The sequence below is a fragment of the Pristiophorus japonicus genome, chromosome 10 (assembly GCF_044704955.1).
Source record: "Pristiophorus japonicus isolate sPriJap1 chromosome 10, sPriJap1.hap1, whole genome shotgun sequence".
In the NCBI taxonomy this organism is placed as follows: Eukaryota; Metazoa; Chordata; class Chondrichthyes; family Pristiophoridae; genus Pristiophorus; species Pristiophorus japonicus.
Window position 1 is genome coordinate 151,386,886 of NC_091986.1, and position 19,976 is coordinate 151,406,861.

Sequence of the window (19,976 nt, forward strand, 5' to 3'; positions counted from 1 at the left end):
ATGGTATGTTGGTCTTTATTACAAGAGGATTTGAATACAAGAATAAAGACATCCTGCTGCAATTATATAGGGCCCTGGTGAGATCGCACCTGGAGTATTGTTTTGATCTCCTCATGTGAATGATTATCTGAGAGACAGACAGATATTGAGCAGAATCAGTCTGGTGAAGCTTTGTCGCACTCCCTCAATGGCATGTATATCCTTCCTTGTTATTCCCCAGATCTAGAAGATCAAATTCATCACCTGCCCACCAACAAGAGCTCTGTGCACAGGTTTAGAACTGCCATTATAATTTTCTTCCTGGTCACATGTTGAGCTAACAGGAATATCACTGCGGTTTGGGAAGGAAAACACCCATTTTCCTGGGGCACCTTTGCAAATGCCAATAGACTGCACAGCCACTGTGTTGAAAAATGTTTACCAACTTGATGGCACGTAGACAGTTTTGTCTCAAATAGCAATTTTGTCACCTCTCCTCACTTGTATTTTAGGTTGTTTTCCAACATGTACTCATGCCTGTGGCTAGACAGTTACTATAAGCAGATAGAATCCCTTTATGCAGTGAAAATTAGGTCCTTATTCATGCAGTGCATTGGCTAGTGCACCAAGCGATTGCTTACTGGAGAACATGTAGAATGCCCACTATATTCCCTAGTCACTACTAAAGGCAGAAACAGAACACATCACCAGACTAACATTAACAGGCTAACAGTACTTGGTGAGATCTATTTGTACATTAAATACATACAGCAGGATATTTTCAATCCAGAAGTTGTTATAAGAAATTAACACATTCTTGGCAGTGTGTTACAAACTGTGGGAAAGAACAGGACTTCTCAATGGATACTATTACTACATTTTATATAGAATTTTTAAAGTAGAAAACCTCCCAGTATAAGTAGAGAAGGAACGAGGTCTACAGAATCAGCTCTATAGATGTGACTGAAAGCTCCATCCAACAATCATGGGGGTGGGTGGAAATTAATTGACCAGAATCATAGGAGCAGAACAAAAGGGGTTATAGAGCTGAAAGAGTTTAGAGAGAAAGGTTGGGGCAAGGCTATGGACCAATTTATAGAAAAAGGTTTTAAATTTAATGTCGAGTGACAAGGAGTCAAAGAATCCTCCTCAATCGTCTCCTCCCAGTGGCTGAAGAGCTCCTCCCAGAGCCGCAATGTGGATTCTGCCCTCTAAGGGGCATAATGGACATGATCTTCACCACACGACAAATCCAAGAAAAATGTAGGGAGCAGCATCAACCTCTGTACATGGCTTTGTATGACCTCACAAAGGACTTAGACTCTAAACCGCGAGGGCTGATGAAGCATCCTTCTCAAATTCAGCTGTCCTCAAGAATTCGTCACCATCCTCTGCCTGCTGCACGATGACATGCAAGCCGAGATTCTTACCAACTGATCCACCACAGACTCAATACAAGTGCAGACTGGGGTCAAGCAAGGCTGTGTCATCGCACCACCGTTCTTTTCAATCTACTTCGCTGCAATGCTTCATCTCACCCTTTACAAGCTCCCCACTAGAGTGGAGTTAATCTACAGGACTAGCGGAAAATTGTTCAACCTCTGATGCCTCAGTCCAGATCCAAGGTTGTTCCAACCTCGGTCACTGAATTAAAATATGCAGATGATGCTTGCGTTTGTACACACTTGGAGGCCGAACTCCTAACCATCGTTGACACCTTCACTAAAGCGTACGAGAGTCTGGGACTCACATTAAACATCAGTACAACAAAGGTCCTCTACCAACCAGCCCCACCAGTACTGCTCCCCAGTTATCAAGATCCACAATGAGACCTTGGACAATGTGGACCACTTTCCATAACTTGGAAGCAAGGGCAGAAATCGATGACGAATTCCAACACCGTCTTCAGTGTGCCAGTACAGCCTTCGGCTGCATGAGGAAAAGAGTGTTCGAAGACCAGGATCTCAAACCCGGCACCAAGCTCATGGTCTACAGAGCAATAGTGATACCCGCCTTCCTATATGCTTTAGACATGGACTATGTACAGTAGGCACCTCAAAGCACTGGAGAAGTACCACCAACGCTGCCTCCGCAAAATCCTGCGAATTCATTGGCAGGATAGGCGCACCAACATCAGCGTGTTCTCTCAGGACAACATCGAGGAATTGACCATGCTCGGCCAGCTCCGGTGGGCGGGCCACATTATCCGCATGCACGATGTTAGACTCCCGAAACAAGCCCTGTACTCCGAGCTACGTCACGGCAGGCGAGCCCCAGGAAGACAGAAAACGCTTCAAAGCCTCCCTGAAAAAATACAACAGTCCCACCAACTCTTGGGAATCCCGCTCAAAGTGGAGGAGGAGCATCCGAGAAGGCACCGAACACTTGAGTCTCTTCTCCAGGAGCACACGGAAGCCAAGAACAACAGAAGGAACATACGACAAATCAAGCACTCCATCCACCTGTCCCTCCAACCATTGTCTGCCCCACCTGTTAGAGACTGTAGATCCCGCATTGGTCTCAGTCACCTTAGAACTCTTTAGTGTGGAAGCAAGTCATCCTCAACTCCAGGGGACTGCTTAAGGAGGATTGTCATTGTGATGGGGAGATAGACAAATGAGGCTTAAATGAAGGGTAGAATATAAGCAACAGAGTTTGGACAAGTTTATAAACTTATGAAGGGAGGACGGGATATCACCGAGGAAGGGCCATTGACGCAGTCATGTCTAAATCCAACAGCACGGATTCAAACAAGCGATCAAGGGAAATGGTGGACAGATAGAGTTGGACATTATTAGCATACATATGGAAGCTAACCCTGTGCCTATTGACAAAGGGTAGCATGTAAATCAAGACAAAGGGGTCAACGATAGATCCTTTGGGAGGGTTCAGAGATGATGACGGAGGGAAAGAGAAGCGAAGCAATTGCTGGAGATGCGCTAACTACATTTGATAGGCAGTATTGGAAAATGCAAGGTCTGCTCCATACAGATGGAGCAGAGGAAAGGCGTTGGAGGAAAATGGCATGATCAGCTATGCTAAATGTTGCAGTTAAGGCCTGGAGAACAAGGATAAAGCACCACAATTACAGTCTTGGTATAATTCAAAACTGTGTAAGGGCCGTTTCAATGCTGAGGGGGGGAAATAAGGCCAATTGGAGAGGAACAAATGGAATATCAGGAAAGATAGGCACAGAGCATTCAGTTTGTCTTTTCACAGGCCTTCAACAGGAAATGTTGCTTGTGCATAATGAGATGCAATTCGCCCAGTGAGTTCAAACTAAATAGCCTAAGTGCTGATTTACACTACTAAACATTTCATCTTAGTCATTTGTTTGCAGGTAAAGAGTTTCACATATTTTACACCTTCCAAGATGATATATTAATATCTGGAACTTGCTGTTTCCTTTGTATATTTTCCCTAGATCAGGTTTTGCTCCATATAAAAATCTTAATAGCTCAGCATTCAGAGATAAGTTAATCATTGACAATTTTCATAAATGAACACTTCAAATAAAAGGTATTCCAGCCACCAAAGATCTTTTAGACTGAATTGGTTTCTGAACAGAAGCATTTGCTAGTTACATTAGCGTACTGCCTCCCACCCACCCTTTCCTTCAACAACTGTCTGTCCCACCTGTGACAGAGACTGTGGTTCTCGTATTGGACTGTTCAGCCACCTAAGAACTCATGTTCAGAGTGGACGCAAGCCTTCCTCGATTTCGAGGGACTGCCTATGATGATGATGACTGCCTCCAGTCCTCCATTTTGTACCTTGGGAGGGTAGTTAGCTCACATCTCAACTGAAGCCAAGACATGTAAAGCCATGTCAAATATACTGGATTTCAGTAATGCACACCCCCTGCAGAGGTTTTTAGAACCTTCAGAAGCAATACTAGGGGGATATTTTAAGTGCATAAGCAAAATTTCAAGCCAAGGCTGATATATGTTCAATTCCTCCTCAGAATGCTGCTCTAATGTAGAACTTTTGCCCAAGTATTTGAATTATTTTGAACTGCTCATCTGAAGCCAAAAAAACTTTAGTCCTTTGCTGCAGTAACTTGCCCAATTTGCTATTTAAACCAGCAATTTTGCTTAGGTGTTAATGAAGATGATCCCCAAATTGAACTTGCAAAACTGTAATTCAACTCCTGCCTTTTGCACATAAATCTCTCCACTCGTGCATCAGGGTGTGTGGCACTTTAATGCAGAAAAATGTTTTGAGATGCCTCTCTGCATCAGAGAGAAATCTCCTCTTCAATGTGCTACAAAACAGTAGTTTTGGTTTATCTGGAGATGCAAAAAAAATTATTGGAAACCTTCATAGAATTGATAGAGAAGTTTCCATGTAAAGCAGATACTATGGGGTTGAAATTGGTCATCTGCCCATCTCTCGGTGGTATGTCGTTTCATACACCGGGTACCATTGGGGCGAAGTGGTCATGATTTTGGTCACTTTTTTGTAGGCGGTGTGCCGAGCGGAGTTCAGCGGGCAGAGCGGAGTGCAGCCGGCGAGTCCTTTTCACTCAGGAATCTTCGGCTCCCGAGTTGTGCGCACGTGCATGCTGCTGTGAAGCTCCTCCCCCCGCGCCAAGAGGCACAGATGAGAATCCAGAGACTGCTGGCCTGAGAGCACTGTGGGGGGGGGGGGGAATACCTGCGAGGGAGATCACTGTTGGGGGGGCGGGGGATATCCGTGAAGGGAGATCGCTGCTTTTGGGGGTGGGGGGGCATAGAAACCTGTGAAGGGAGATCACTTTGTGGGGGGGGGGGGGGGGGGGTGGAGAAAGACAGATATTTTAACAAAATTTACAGGTAAAGATGCATACTGTCGACTGAAGATCAACTTAAAACCACCTTTTCCAGGGCAGTCTGCAGGGTCAGTGGTATGTGATCAATTCGGCAATTTTGGGCAGTGTGCAGGGGCGGACAGTATGCATCTCGCCCGGCAGAATGTAGCTGATGAATTTTCCGCCGGGCGGTATGCAGGTATTTTTCAATCAATTTCGCGATTTTGGGCGGTATATCGATGGTCCGCGGGGTGGTATGTTCACCAATTTCGGGCCCTATATGTATGGAACAAAAGCAAAATACTGCAGATGCTGGAATATAAACAGAAAATGCTGGAAATCTCAGTGGGTCAGGCAGCATCAGTGGAGAGAAAGCGGAGTTAATATTTCGGGTTGATGACCCTTCGTCAGAACTGGAGTGTGTTCCAAAAGATTCTTAAGCACTGAAAGGGGGAGGGGAAGAAAAAACAAAAAGGGAAGGTCTGTGATAGGTTGGAAGACAGGAGCGATGAGACACAAAAGGAATGATGGCCCAAATTCAAATGGTAATGCCAGAATTAGAAAAACATTAGTCAAGATAGGGTGTGAAGAGCGGGATAATGACCAGTTGCCATTAGAGACAAGAAGAAACAGGCTCTGGGGGGCTGGGCATGGGGGGGGGGGGGGGGGAAGGGAGCCAAAGATTGGCAGCAGCTACGCTCTGAAATTGTTGAACTCAATGTGGAGGCCAGAAGGCTGTAAAGTGCCTAAACGAAAGATGAGATGCTGTTTCTCGAGCTTGCGTTGGAACAGTGCAGGAGACAGAGGATGGAGAGGTCAGAGTGGGAATGGAGAGGAGAATTAAAGTAACAGGCGACCGGAAGCTCAGGGTCACACTTGCGGACTGAACGGAAGTGCTCTGCAAAGCGGTTACCCAATCTACGCTTGGTCTCCCCAATGTAGAGGAGGTGTGTGTATGGAGTCACCATGAATTATTTATCTAATGCATGCAAAATTTTGAGAAACGAATAAAATATTCATGTTTAAGATTGAGATTTCTTAACAATTTGTGCATATGCACAAAAATTAGATTCCCAGGGCTAGATTTTCCAGTCCTTTGCACTCGGGGTTTCGCCCCAGAGCGGCATGAAATGCGGCGGTGAGGTCTCGTGTGTCCGGTCGCGATCCTCGGATCTGGTTTTGCGGCAGCACTGAGCAGCACCGCCGGGAAGATCTGCGCTGAGTGTGCTACACCTCTGGTTGCGACACCGTCCGAGTTTTGACTCCAACCCGACCGGTACACCTAGAATCGCGCCTCGCAATGACTGCCTGGGAAATCAGAGCGGTCCAGCCATGCCGGCGGCGGCAGTGAGGATGGTAATGTGCTATAAAAGGCAAGTGCGCGTGTTGGTTCTTTTAATTTTTTTTTAAGAAGCGATCTGTATTGTGGTGGCATGGGAACGGTTTTGGGAATGTTTTTGTGTTTTTATTCCCACCCCCTGGCCTCTCTCTCAGCGCTCCTGGCCTGGCACTTCAGTTCGCGAGTTTCCCATTTTCGCGCCTCGTAAAGTGTACAACTCCTTCCTTGGCGCTGCGCCCCCTGACGCAGGGCCCAGTTGGCTAAAATTCCTTACCAAAGCACAGACTATTCCCAGAGGGCAAGTTTCCCACCCTGCCCCGAAAACAGAAAAGCCTAAAATCCAGCCCCAAGACTCATCATAAACAGAATGCACGGAACTAAACCAAAGGTTTATTTACATCAGATCCCCTCATCTTTTCCTCACTCATGATAACACTACTTTGAGAGAGAAACATGCAAGTCCTTAAAGACTCAGGAAACAGTTCTTGGAAGAGCTCAAAACCAAAAACCTAGGATTTCTGAAAGAATTTGCATATCAGCCTTTTCATTCTAGGACAAGGCTATTACACAAAGGTTTCAAAATAATTATATAGCCAAACAATACAGAAGTAGGACACTCAGCCTATTATGACTCTGTCAACTGTCTTAGAGGAATCAAAACTAAACTCACTGCTCCGCTCTCAATAGTCCTGTATCTTCCTCCACCTCAAAATATTTATCCAGTCATACGGTGTTCCAAAACTGCAACCTTCATTTTCCTGAATTACGATACTTCAATATTGGTCTCTGCTTCAAACAACCCACTGCTCATGGTTTTCACTGGAGTGATAGCGAGACAATGAAAGTCAAGACCAAGATCAGAACATTCAAACAATAAAAGATTGCAGTTCGAAACAGGAGGCTAACTGCTGAATAGTCATTTTTAATAAGGAGTACAAGGCTAATAACATTAAACGCAAGGAATAAAGGATAAAGCATTGTGCAGCCATATTGAAGTAAGTGTTTAATTATGCGCCTCAAAGCCTAGTTTGCACAGAGATTTGCTACTGTTACAGTAGTATTGGTTGAGTAGGTGATATAAAATTTATCATTGGCTTGCAGTGGAATGGCAGAGAAAAGGGAAGAGAAGCAGACATGCTGATCAGCTCATTTTGAGTCCAGAAAATTAATCCTGCAAGCAATTATTTGAGGACTTGCAATGAGATAGCATCATACCTCTCAACTGTACCCCATTTTAAATTGAGAATTTAAACTGGATTGTGGACAATAGAGGCATGACACCATCTCATTGCTACGTGCAATATTTTACAAGTTACTTGTCAGATTAATTTTCTAGACTCTAAAAGCAAGAGATAACATCACAATTGTTTTCTTTATTTTCTCCTGTCCCTCAACCAGCAAAATAAGTTATATTACTCATCCTTTAGCACAAGGTTTAGTTTATTTAGCATCAAAACATTTTTAATGTTTTAATCTCACTAAAGGGAAAAAAAAATTCCATTATTTACATTTTGATCCTCCCCCCCAAAAAACAAAGTTCTCAGACTGATTGGGTTGGATCCTGTTTTTGCTCAAACTATAACACATACCTTGCTACAGGTACTAAATGTTCTGTTCCCAAGGAGCACGTTAGGAGGGAGTGGTATTGCTGAACATTCATGGTCATTTAATCATTCAGAATGAAAGGAATTCAAAAATCATATTTCTAACCTTCTAAGTTTTAATTCACAAAGCACAGTGAAATTTTATATTTAAGTGTTCAAATATTAAATACTTACTGGAGCTTTCTTATCAATAGGTTTTATGACAAACTTTTTGTCATTAAAGGAGATATTTCTTATTTCACTCCAAGGAAATCCAATTTTTGGCGTCAATCTATGGAGTAAAAATTACAAATTGAATTAACAGAAGTACAATTCTAACTTATTTTCTCCCAATGAAAATAAGGACTGTACTTTATTTCTCAGGTGTACAGATTGAAACTTGATAATGCGTGAGCACAATCCCCTTAAATACACAGAACTTTTACTTTTCAAAGTCCAGTTAAAATTTTCCAAGTATAAATAGCTCAGCAGAGCAGCACACCTGCACTTCCTTGGCAATAGAGAGAGGTCTTCAGTAAATTGCCCAATATATTTTTCTACTTCATACCAGCCAGCAGAGGACCTGTTGCAGTTATATTTAGGACAAATATATACTGCAGGCTCCCAACTGAGATTTGCTGTGCTGCAGCTTGAGACTTGGTGATTATATTGTATTTGCAAGGCCACAAGTGACTGGTCTTGGGTTCATCAACTAGGTATAACTGCTTAACTGATCCCATGTGTTATGAGGTTACCTAGTGGCAGCATGTAGAGGAGGACGAGATAGGGGCCAATGATAGATGCTTGGGGAACTCGAGATACTGGTAAAGGAACAGGAAAATAAGCCATTCCTGAGATGATCTCGTTATGATTTGTGGAACCAAGCAAGGGCAGTCTCATGAGGCTGGACCAGAGGAGGATTGTGGGGTCCTCATGTGAAATCTGCAGAGAGGCCAAGGACAATGAGCGGGGGGAAATGCAACAGAGTCACGAGTAGAAGGTGAACCTTTGAGGGTGGCAGGTGATAGCGGCTATTTTGAAAGTGAGGGGATAATATTTGATTGGAGTGAACCATTTACAATGTCAGCTATCATGGGAGGCAGGATGCAAATTTGGGTGGTCAGTCATTTAGTAGAAATTGAGTCAAGGAAGTAGAAGATGGGTCTCTGAGCTCAGAAACGAGAGAAGGACACAGGATCTGGTGATGTATGGCTAAACCACTTGTGCGCCAGATACCGCTCATGTCTGCTACCCCTTGGACTTGAGCGAGCAAAGATGAGGGTCATGCCAGGGGAACAACCAGGATGGGAGAATGAAGCTTTTACAGGAGACAAGGACATCAAAGGTGGAGGTATGAGAGTAGTTGAGCAAAACAACAGTTACAGAAGTATTGTCATGAATGGAAGGCCAAAGGGAAGCAGTTGGGGGTTTGCAAGTACAGTTGAAAGTGACTTGGGACAAGTTCTTTCAAAGGGAATACAAAGAAAGTGGGGTTCAAAGGATTTTATGGAGATGTGGGTGATGAGAGACAAGGAAGTAGACAGAGATGGCCTTATCTTGATCAAAGCAATAAAAGTAATGGGGCCATGTAAGATTGCAAGATTGAGAGAGTGGCAGTGTGTGGGTATGAGAGTTTATGTGGAGAAAGAGGTTTAGGGAGGACAGTGGAATCAGGAGAGTTGGCAAGGTGAGTTGAGATGGGGAAAAAAATACAAGTTGCTTACTGCAGAGGGAGCAAAGAATAATCTGAAGAACCTTGGGATGGAGGTAGAGAACTAGGATTTTAAAGCAGAGGTGAGGGGTGAAACAGTGCCAGAGGAATAAGACTGATATGGTGATAAAGGCAAATTGCTCCCATGGCAGTCTGGGCAGGTCAGATGGTGCAAAGTATAGCTAGGCAGGAGACTTCAGTAAAATGTCAAGGAGTCACCATCCATGAAGCAAGTCAAAGCCATGATATCAGTGCATTTATCCAGTCATGGATGGTAAGAGACTTGTTCACAAGCGAAGAGAGATTCTGGTGTGAAATGTGCAAAGGGGCAGGGATTATTGATTCGCTGGCAAAGTCCAAGCTGGTAGTATGGGATTGAGGGAGAATAATGGGAAGGAGGTTGTCGAGAGTTGTCCCTCAGCATGCTCGCTGGGCAGAAAGATTGGCAAAAGGTGAAGATGGGGCATTTGGGATTCTTATTCCTAAGGAGTCAGCAATGAGTGCTTTGCTAGAAAGAAAGAATTGCATTTATATAGCGCCTTTCATGACCTCAGGACATCCCAAAGTGCTTTAGTCAATTAAGTACTTTTGAAGTGTAGACACACTTGTAATGTAGGCACATCTGAGAATGCCAAGAAAGGCACGGAGGGTGACCAAGGAATAATGATGCTTTGCGGCAAGGATTGGGGGGCAAAATACCCGAGGGAGAAGAAGTAAATGAAAGGTGGCATGACTGGGTGATAGGTAATAAGGGCTCGAGAGAGAGAGGCCAAGAGAAAAAAAAAGTGTTCATTCCTTGTGTGGTGAGCTATTCAATTGCAGGACATCATTGGCAAGCCAGGTCCAGTCTCTCCCGACAGCAACTTGCATTTATATAATGCCTTTAACGCAGGAAAACAATCATACTAAAATTGACACCCAGCCAAAGGAGGAGATATTAGGAAGGATGACTAAAAAGCTTGACAAATCACTGGATAAGCATACGAGCAGGAACCTAGCTAATTCTTTTACCACTCCCTATGCTGCTCTTCCAGCCTAGATCAGCTAATCCACCACAGTATATAAAAATAGCTTTTCACTACACATTCACTCTAGGTGATAATTTCCTTCTTTAATATCACATTAAACTATGGCTTTAGATTACAAAACAAGTGAACAATTCAGAAAATATTTTGAATACAGTTCTTACTTATCATCATGTTCATAGATGTTAAGTCCAAGAGCATCAACACCCAGCCATAACTCTGTTCCCTTTTTGTTCTTGATTTCAAAGTAATTGACACCATACATTTCAAGATCTTGAGCAATCTTGAGGTATTCCATCATTGAATCTTCCCTATCAACAGAAATGTAAAAATAAAATAAATATTCTTTGCTACTACAGGTATACCACTTAAAAAAGCCAAGTGTGTCAGAGGTTGTTCATAAATTTAATCATCAATTGCACTACAATTAATCCAGTCCCATTCATAACTAAATGATGCAACACCCATAGTACACATTACCTTTACATGTGCTGGATATATCAAGTGAAAGATATCCTGAATATGCAGTAAAGGTTTAGAGAGAGAAAAAACACTGATGTAAAGCAGGCTCTTCAAAATGCTGAACACATGCATTGGTATTGATTGAAGTATGTTGTATTGAATAGCAAAAAGGTTTGTGAGATGGACATTGCAGGTTAAAAAAAATCTTCCTGCACATTAGTAGGTCACAGCAAAAACATACAATAAATCAATGTGCAAAGTTTACCACTTTTACATTATAATAAAGATACATTCACTTGAAAGACATAGTAAACTGAAACATCTGGAACTTTACGAGAGGACATTGGCTCATCTGTCTCTGCCTACACTATTTAATATAATAGCAGGAAAGGATAAATGCTCTTCTAGCCCATCAAAGTTTCCCCCACTATTATCAGACAGCTACTAGATGTTCCTAAATGTCTTCCTTATTCCTAACATTTATTACCCTTTGAGTAAAGAAATTGTATTAGTTTTAAATTTACTTCATTAATTTATAGTTACATTCTCTGGTTTCAATACACAGACATGAGGTTTGTCTTACTTACCTTTAACTTAATATTGCAAATTCCTCAATAGGGACCAGAACCCCCCCACCCACCCCCTCAACTTTCGCTGGATGATTGTAGAGCTTCCTCAGTTTATCCTCTTTATACTTGGGGATCATAGTTACTCCTCATTTATGGACCCTCTCCAATGCACATACATCCTTTGTGTAGCATGCTGACCCAAAGTGAACAATATGTTGTGTGTGATCTGATCAAAGCATTGTAAAATCTTAGCATAACCTACTCCATTGCTTTGTTTACACAACCCAATATTACCGCAATGTAGTGACAGTAACAGTGACAGGTATACTATTCCTCACGTATCTAAGGTAGCAATCATGCTTCATCAATAGAACTCAATCAGTCCCCAATTGGGTTTGGGTTTAGCGGTCCTATTTACACCAGCACCTTCAAAATCCAATCTGAACTTTTAGTGATTCATTTCATAGTAACGTCATGATGTTGCGATTTCACATTGAAAGGCACACAATTTAGTTGCTTTTACCTTTAACCATTTAAACCATTCTTAAGAGGAACAACCAATTAGGGAAATTATATTTTTACAGTTTCAAATATTTTGCAGCGCTGCTACATTTTGCTCTTAGGGATCTGAACCATAGAGGATACCTATTTACACTATGGTTTGAGATCTGCTATTTTCTCCATTTTCAATTTCACAATTTATTCTTTAGAATTCAAATTTACTGACTATTCTTTTACTACTATTATAGTGAAAACATAAAACTTTACAGCCACCCAAGGATGCCAAGGATAGAGGTGGAATTTCTGTCAAATTTTTTCTTCTCCCACTAGCTAGGCATTTAACGATTAATGAGGCAGTGCCCAAGAGGTGACCACATACAAATTCCAACATTTACATTCAAACCCAAGATGACCCAAGCCTTAGTTTCTTAGGTTGTTTGCTTTTCTTCCATTCAGGAAGAGAAGTTACTCAAATGTAGAAACTAAATCCTCTTTCAAACATATTCTCTGCAGTTCATTTGTTCACTAAAGGGTACTTACAAATCTTCTTTATTTTTACTGCTGCTGGCCTTTACCTGAACTCCCAGAAATACCTCTCAAATGCACATCTACTGAAGTATATACACCAGTGAAAAGTTGTACAATGCGTGGACTAAACAAGTTTTCATTTAATTCCTTCACTCATCCACGATTGCATAAGTACAATGGTGGCATATACCTACACTATCAATGCTGCTTGCAACAGATATGCAGTTGCATCATAGAAGTCTTCTCAACACAATGTGCATCTCTCTTTTTTTGGGGGCGGGGCAAATGTGGGGAAGAGAGCTGAAGCACCTGAATTTTGCATCTTCACCCAATGTTGGCAAGATCATTCACTTTTAGTGCTGGAAATGTTCTCACTACTTTAATATCAGTAAATAATACCCGATATATATGTAAACTTGTATATACTGTGTACACCCACCAGAGGGCTCATCCCCTGGAGTCCCAAGGGATCCCATAATCCCTTGGGAACCCAGGTATTTAAGGAGGCCTCAGGTTGGAGGCGCATTCTGGAGATCTGCAAATAAGAGACAACGGTCACACTTTACTTTGGGCTCAGTGTTCAGTCTGACTCTTTCTCCAGACATAGCAACTAGCGACAAGATACAGATAGCGAACCCAAAGATGCAGAGAACAGTGGGCATCCTGGAGAAATTCTCGGAGGGAGATGATCGGGAAACTTTTGTGGAGCAACTCGACCAATACTTCGTGGCCAATGAGCAAGAGAACGCTACCAAACGAAGGGCGATCCTCCTCACCATTGTGTGGCACCAACGTATGGCCTCATGAAGAATCTGCTTGCTCCAGCGAAACCCACAGAGAAATCATACGATATTTGTGCACACTGGTCCGAGCACATTTGAACCTGAAGGAAAGCGTTCTGATGGAGGTACCAGTTCCAAACCTACAAAAGGTCCGAAGGCCAGGAAGTGGAGAGTTATGTCGCCAAGCTAAGACGCTTTGCAGGACATTGCGAATTTGAAGGACATTTGGAGCACATGCTCAGAGACTTCTTCGTACTTGGCATTGGCCACAAAACCATATTCATAAACTTTTGACAATAGAGACCCCAACCTTGAGTAAGGCCATAGCGATAACCCAGGCATTCATTGCCACCAGTGACAATACGAAGCAAATCTCTCAGCACACAAGTGCTGCTACATGTACTGCGATGTTTTCGAATCGTAACGTACAGGGCAGGTCACACATACCTGCAGCTACACGTCCGCAGATGTATCAGAGTCCACCATCAAGGGTGATGTATGCAAGGCCATTAACATCTTGTTGGCACTGCGGGGGTGATCATCGTTTCCATTTATGCCGATTCAAAGTGTACATTTCAAGGGCTGTGGAACAATGGGACACCAACATATGTGCAGGCGAGCTGCAAAGCCTGTTAAACCTGCAAACCACCATGTTGCAGAGGACGACAGATCCACGGAGGATCACATCGAACCAGAGCCTCAGATCAAGGAAGCAGAGATACACGGGGTGCACACATTCACTATGAATTGTCGCCAGATAATGCTGAATGTTGAACAAAATGGACTCCCGGTGTCAATGGAGCTGGACACAGGCGCGAGCCAGTCCATCATGGGCAAAAAGACTTTCGAAAGGTTGTGGTGCAACAAGGCCTCAAGGCCAGTCTTAACTCCAGTTCGCACAAAACTAAGAACTTACACGAAAGAACTGATTACCGGGTCTCAGCACACCGTTAGAACCACTGCATGTCTTACTGCGTAAAGGTGACGAATGGGTTTGGGCAAAAGCCAAGAAAATGCCTTGGTAAAAGCTAGAAAACTGTTATGCTCAAACAAATTGCTTGTGTTGTATGATCCATGTAAGTGTTTGGTACTAGCATGTGATGCGTCGTCATATGGCGTCGGGTGTGTATTGCAACAAGCTAATGATTTTGGGAAAATGAATCGGTTGCTTATGCATCCAGGAGTCTGTCTAAGGCCGAGAGAGCCTACAGCATGATTGAAAAAGCATTAGCGTGTGTCTATGGGATAAAGAAAATGCATCATCAATATCTGTTTGGGCTAAAACTCGAATTGGAAACTGACCATAAGCCACTCATATCCCTGTTTTCCGAGAGTAAAGGGATAAATACCAACGCATCGGCCCGCATCCAGAGATGGGCGCTCACATTGTCCGCATACAACTACGCCATCCGCCAGAGGCCAGGCACAGAAAACTGCGCCGATGCTCAGTCGGCTGCCATTGCGCACCACAGGGGTGGAAATAGCGCAGCCTGCAGATTTTGCCATGGTTATGGAAGCATGAGAGTGAGCAATCACCTGTCACTGCCCGGCAGATCAAAACCTGGACGAGTCAGGACCCCTTATTGTCCCTAGTCAAAAACTGTGCACTTCACGGGAACGGGAGCTGGTCCAGTGTCCCAGTGGAAATACAGGAAGAGATAAAGCCGTTCCAGCGGCGCAAGATGAAATGTCTATACAGGCAGACTGCCTTCTGTGGGGCAATCGAGTAGTGGTTCCCAAGAAGGGCAGAGACATCTTCATCAGTGACTTCCACAGTTCCCACCCAGGCATCATAATGATGAAAGTGATACCAGGTCCCACGTGTGGTGGCCCGGTATCGATGCGGTATTAGAGTCCTGCATTCACAGATGTAATACATGCTCGCAGTTAAGCGATGTACCCAGGGAGGTACCGCTATGTTTATGGTCTTGGCCCTCCAAACCGTCGACTATGCAGGCCCGTTCTTGGGTAAAATGTTCCTTGTGGTTGTAGACGCTTACTCCAAGTGGATTGAATGAGAGATAATGTTGGCTAGCATGTCCGCTGCCACTACTGAAAGCCTATGGGTCATGTTTTACCAGTGCTGAGTTCAACAAATTCATGACCCGCAATGGGATCAAACACGTCACATCTGCCCCGTTTAAACCAGTGTCCAATGGTCAGGCAGAGAGAGCAGTGCAAACCATCAAGCAGGGCTTGAAGAGGGTAATGGAAGGCTCACTGCAGACTCTCCTATCCAGAGTCTTGCTTAGATACCGCACGAGACCCCACTCACTCACTGGGATTCCACCTGCTGAACTGCTCATGAAAAGAGCATTTGAGAAGGCTCTCGTTAGTTCATCCTGATCTACATGAACAGGTAGAGAGCAGGCAGCTTCAACAAAGTACATACCATGAAGCGCAAATGTGTCACGCGAGATTGAAATCAATGATCCTGTATTTGTGTTGAACTATGGACAATGTCCCAAGTGGCTTCCCGACACCGTCATGGCCAAAGAGGGGAGTAGGGCGTTTCGGGTCAAACTTTCAAATGGACTCATTCACCAGAAACACTTGGACCACGGACTATCCTGAGCAACCCACCTTGGACCTTCCCTTTTTTGATCCCCCAACATACACCAGTGGCAACCGGCACCACGGTTGACCATGAAGCAGAACCCATCATCCACAGCAGCCCTGCAGGGCCCAACACACCAGGCAGCCCAGCAAGGCTAGCTGCACAGCAGCCCAGCGAGGGCCCAACAATTGATTCAACAACACCAGCTTTCACACCGAGACGATCAACCAGGGCAAGAAGTGCCCCAGATCGACTCTCATTGTAATTAGTTACACTATTGACTTTGCTGGGGGGGGGGGGGGGGGGGGGGGGAAAGAGAGGGGGGAGAAAGGGGAGAAAGAGTGTTGTTATATATGTAAACTTGTATATACTCTGTACAGCCACCAAAGGGCTCATCCCTTGGAGTCCCAAGGGATCCCATAATCTCTTGGAAGCACAGGTATTTAAGGAGGCCTCACAGGTTGGAGAGGCACCCTGGAGACCTGCAAATAAGAGGTCACACTTTACTTTGAGCTCAGTGTTCAGACTGACACTTTCTCCATACATAACAATACCAACATTGTTTGTGATCATCAATGGCATGTGTAATTAGAGTATTCCAAATATGTTTGAAAGGGAGGGGATCGAGGAGGTCCTTGTGTTCAAGTCTTCAGATTATGACAATGGATTATTTCCAAAATTCCAGTTTATATATAAAATACACAAAAAACCCTTGTGAAAAGCAAGCACAGAAACGGTTTTAATCTCAACCCCTCCAAAAAAGCACATGAAAACTACATCCAATGAGAATACACCTAATAATTCAGACATCAAGACAAATGTGAACAAAAAGCACATCCATTGTTTTCAGTGTTACCTCAGCATTCCTCGGTGTTCTTCATGCCAAGTCTGTATCCTGTCTTCCCACTGCTCTTTCGTCAACTTATGCTGTTCCAAGACACTAAAGAACATATAGTACAAATGAAAGGCTTCAAGACTTTTTGAAGTTAGTTTAACATTGCTCAACACTAATGTATTAAGCCAATATCCAAGATCTTCAAGCACTTCAGGCTATAAAGCAAGCATTATTCAACTCCATGTTAAAACAGGCGTAACAGGTATAAGCACAGTGATCTGTCGTTAGACTCAAAGTACTTTTCAACATGTGTAACCCCTGGAAGTCTAAATTAGAAATCACATTAAATATATTACTTAACTCAAATAAACCAATTGTAAATTTTGCAGTTCCTTCTGTTCTTTATAGAAGAAACTCAACCAGTTTGGATTCTGAAACAGCAAATACATTTCAGACCACAAGTTTTATACTGATCAACTTAGTTATGCTGCAGTCATCAGACCAAGGGGTTCACTACTCGGTCAAATGTTGAAAAAATGATCCCGGTCTAATTACTGGAATCGAGCAGAAATTTGGAATAAATCAGCCAATTAAGTCTTCTACTTTCAAGCAAAGGTCAAATAGCTGATCATTTGGGATTAGTTTTCAAAATTAATTTTCAACTGCATTGCTAATTGGAGCAGCATATTGATGAGGGATAAACTGGCAAGGTCAGACTCACCCCGCTTCAATCACATTACCCGACAGCCAACTACAACATGACCGTAGAACGTGGACAGTTCATATTATACCAATTCAAGAAGGATGTATAGTGGCAAGTGTTCTACAAAGCAAAATTGTCATATTGCTTTTTAAAAATTTGTTCTGGGATGATGGCCAACATTTATCACCCATTCTTCATTGCTCTAGAGAAGGTGGTGATGAGCTGCCTTCTTGAACCGCTGCAGTCCTTGTGATGAAGGAACTCCCAGTGCGGTTAGGGAGAGTGTTCCAGGATTTTGACCCAACAACAATGAAGGAACACCGATATTTCCTGGGGGGGGGGGGGGGGGCACAGGTGATGATGTTCCCAATCGCCTGCTACCCTTGTTCTTCTAGGTGGTAGAGGTCATGGGTTTGGGAGGTGCTGCCGAAGAAGCCGTGGGAAGTTGCTGCAGTGCATCTTGTGGATGGTACGCATTGCAGCAGCGGTGCGCTGGTGGTGGAGGGAGTGAATGTTGAATATGGTGGCTGGGGTGCCAAACAAGCAGACTGCTTTGGCCTGGATGGTGTTGAGCTTTGAACGTTGTTCGAGCTGCACTCATCCAAGCCACTGGAGAGTATTCCAATCACACTCCTGACTTGTGCCTTGTAGATGGAGGACAGGTTTTGGGGAGTCAGGAGGCGAGACACTTGCCGCAAAATGCCCAGCCTCTGACCCACTCTGGATGCCACAGTATTTAGGTGGCTGGTTCAGTTAAGTTTCTGGTCAATAGTGACCCCCCCCGCCCGAGATGTTGAAGGTGCGAGGATTTGGCGATGGTAATGCCGTTGAATATCATGGGGAGGTGGTTAGACTCTCACTTGCTGGAGATGGTCATTGCCTGGCACTTGCATGATGTGAATGTTACTTGCCATTTATCAGCAGAAACCTGAATGTCGTCCAGGTCTTGCTGCATGCAGGCATGGACTACTTAATTTTCTGAGTTGCAAATGGAACTGAACAGTGGGCAATCAGCTGCAAACATCCCCACTTCTGACCTTATGGAGGGGAGGTCATTGATGAAGCAGCTGAAGATGGTGGAGCCTAGAACACTGCCCTGAGAAACACCTACAGCAATGTCCTGGGGCTGGGATGAATGACCTCCAACAAACACAACCATCTTCCTTTGTGCTAGGTATGACTCCAGCCAGTGGAGAGTTTACCCTGATTCCCATTTACTTCAATTTTACTAGGGCTCCTTGATGCCACACTCAGTCAAATGCTGCCTTGATGGCAAGGGCAGTCACTCACCTCACCTCTGGAATTCAGCTCTTTTGTCCATGTTTGGACCAAGGCTGGAATGAGGTCTAGAGCCAAGTGATTCCGGCAGAACCCAAACTGTGCATCGGTGAGGTTTATTGGTGAGTGCCGCTTAATAGTGCTGTCGACAACACCTTCCATCACTTTGCTAATGATGGAGAGTAGACTGGTGGGGTGGTAATTGGCTGGATTGGCTTTGTCCTGCTTTTTGTGGATAGGACATGCCTGAACAGTTTTCCACATCGTCCGTTAGATGCCAGTGTTATAGCTGTACTGGAACAGCTTGGCTAGAGACGTGGCTAGTTCTGGAGCACTAGTCTTCAGCACAACACTGGATGCTGTTGTGGCCCATAGCCTTTACTGTATGTGCTCAGCCGCTTCTTGTGGCGTGAATCAAATTGGCTGAATACTGGCTTCTGTGATGGTGGGACCACAGGAGGAGGCCAATATGGATCATCCACAGCAATTCTGGCTGAAGATGGTGTAAACGCTTCGGCCTTGTCTTTTGCACTTGTATGCTGGGCTCCGCCATTATTGAGGATGGGGATATTCATGGAGCCTCCTCCTCCTCCTGTTAGTTGTTTAATTGTCCATCACCTTACATGACTGGATGTGGCAGGATGTCAGGGCTTTGATCTGATCCGTTGATTGTGGGATCGCTTAGCTCTGTCAATAGCATGCTGCTTCCACTGTTTAACATAAGCATGTTGTCCTGTGTTGCAGCTTCCCCAGGTTGGTACCTCATTTTTAGATATGCTTAGTGCTGCTCCTGGCTTTCTCTTCTGCACTCCTCATGGAACCCTGGTTTGATGGTAATGATAGAATGAGGGATATGCCGGGCCCACAAGGTTACAGATTGTGGGGGCAAAAGAAAAGAAAATGTAATCTTAAAAATACTTAAGACTATGAACAGAATGAAGGGGGGGGGGGGGGGCGGGGAAGAAAGAGGGGTAAAAAAAAAAAATCACTGACTATCTTCCATTGCTTAATTTATTTTGCAATGCAGTCCACTGAAACAAACAGATTGCAAATTTGAACTGAACAAATTAACGGATTACCAAAATGGATTAATGTGTGTCTATAAAGTGTCAGCTTAGATCAGTAATACCATTCTCAGAATCAGAAGATTGGGAGTTCAGGCCCCATTCCAGCAGTTGAGCACGTAATCTTGACTAATACTGAGGGAGTGCTGCACTGTTGGAAGGGTCATTATTCAGATGAGATCTTAAATTGAGCCCCAACTCTACCAGTTCAGGTGGATGCAAGAAATCTCAGGACACTATTCAAGAGCAAGAATATTCCAGATATCCTAGC

At 43.9% G+C, this 19,976-nt stretch overlaps 1 protein-coding gene across 2 annotated transcripts in view; it reads right to left on the minus strand.

Moving 5' to 3' along the window:
* Positions 1-19,976, minus strand: part of LOC139275132 (radixin) — a 103,499-nt gene that overhangs the window by 24,918 nt on the left and 58,605 nt on the right. For both annotated transcript variants that reach the window (XM_070892174.1, XM_070892175.1), the window contains exons 6-8: positions 16,682-16,765; positions 10,591-10,737; positions 7,886-7,982 (exon numbers count right to left, since the gene is read on the minus strand). In XM_070892174.1, the coding sequence (XP_070748275.1) occupies positions 7,886-7,982; positions 10,591-10,737; positions 16,682-16,765 (328 nt within the window). The remainder of the gene's footprint in view (positions 1-7,885; positions 7,983-10,590; positions 10,738-16,681; positions 16,766-19,976) is intronic.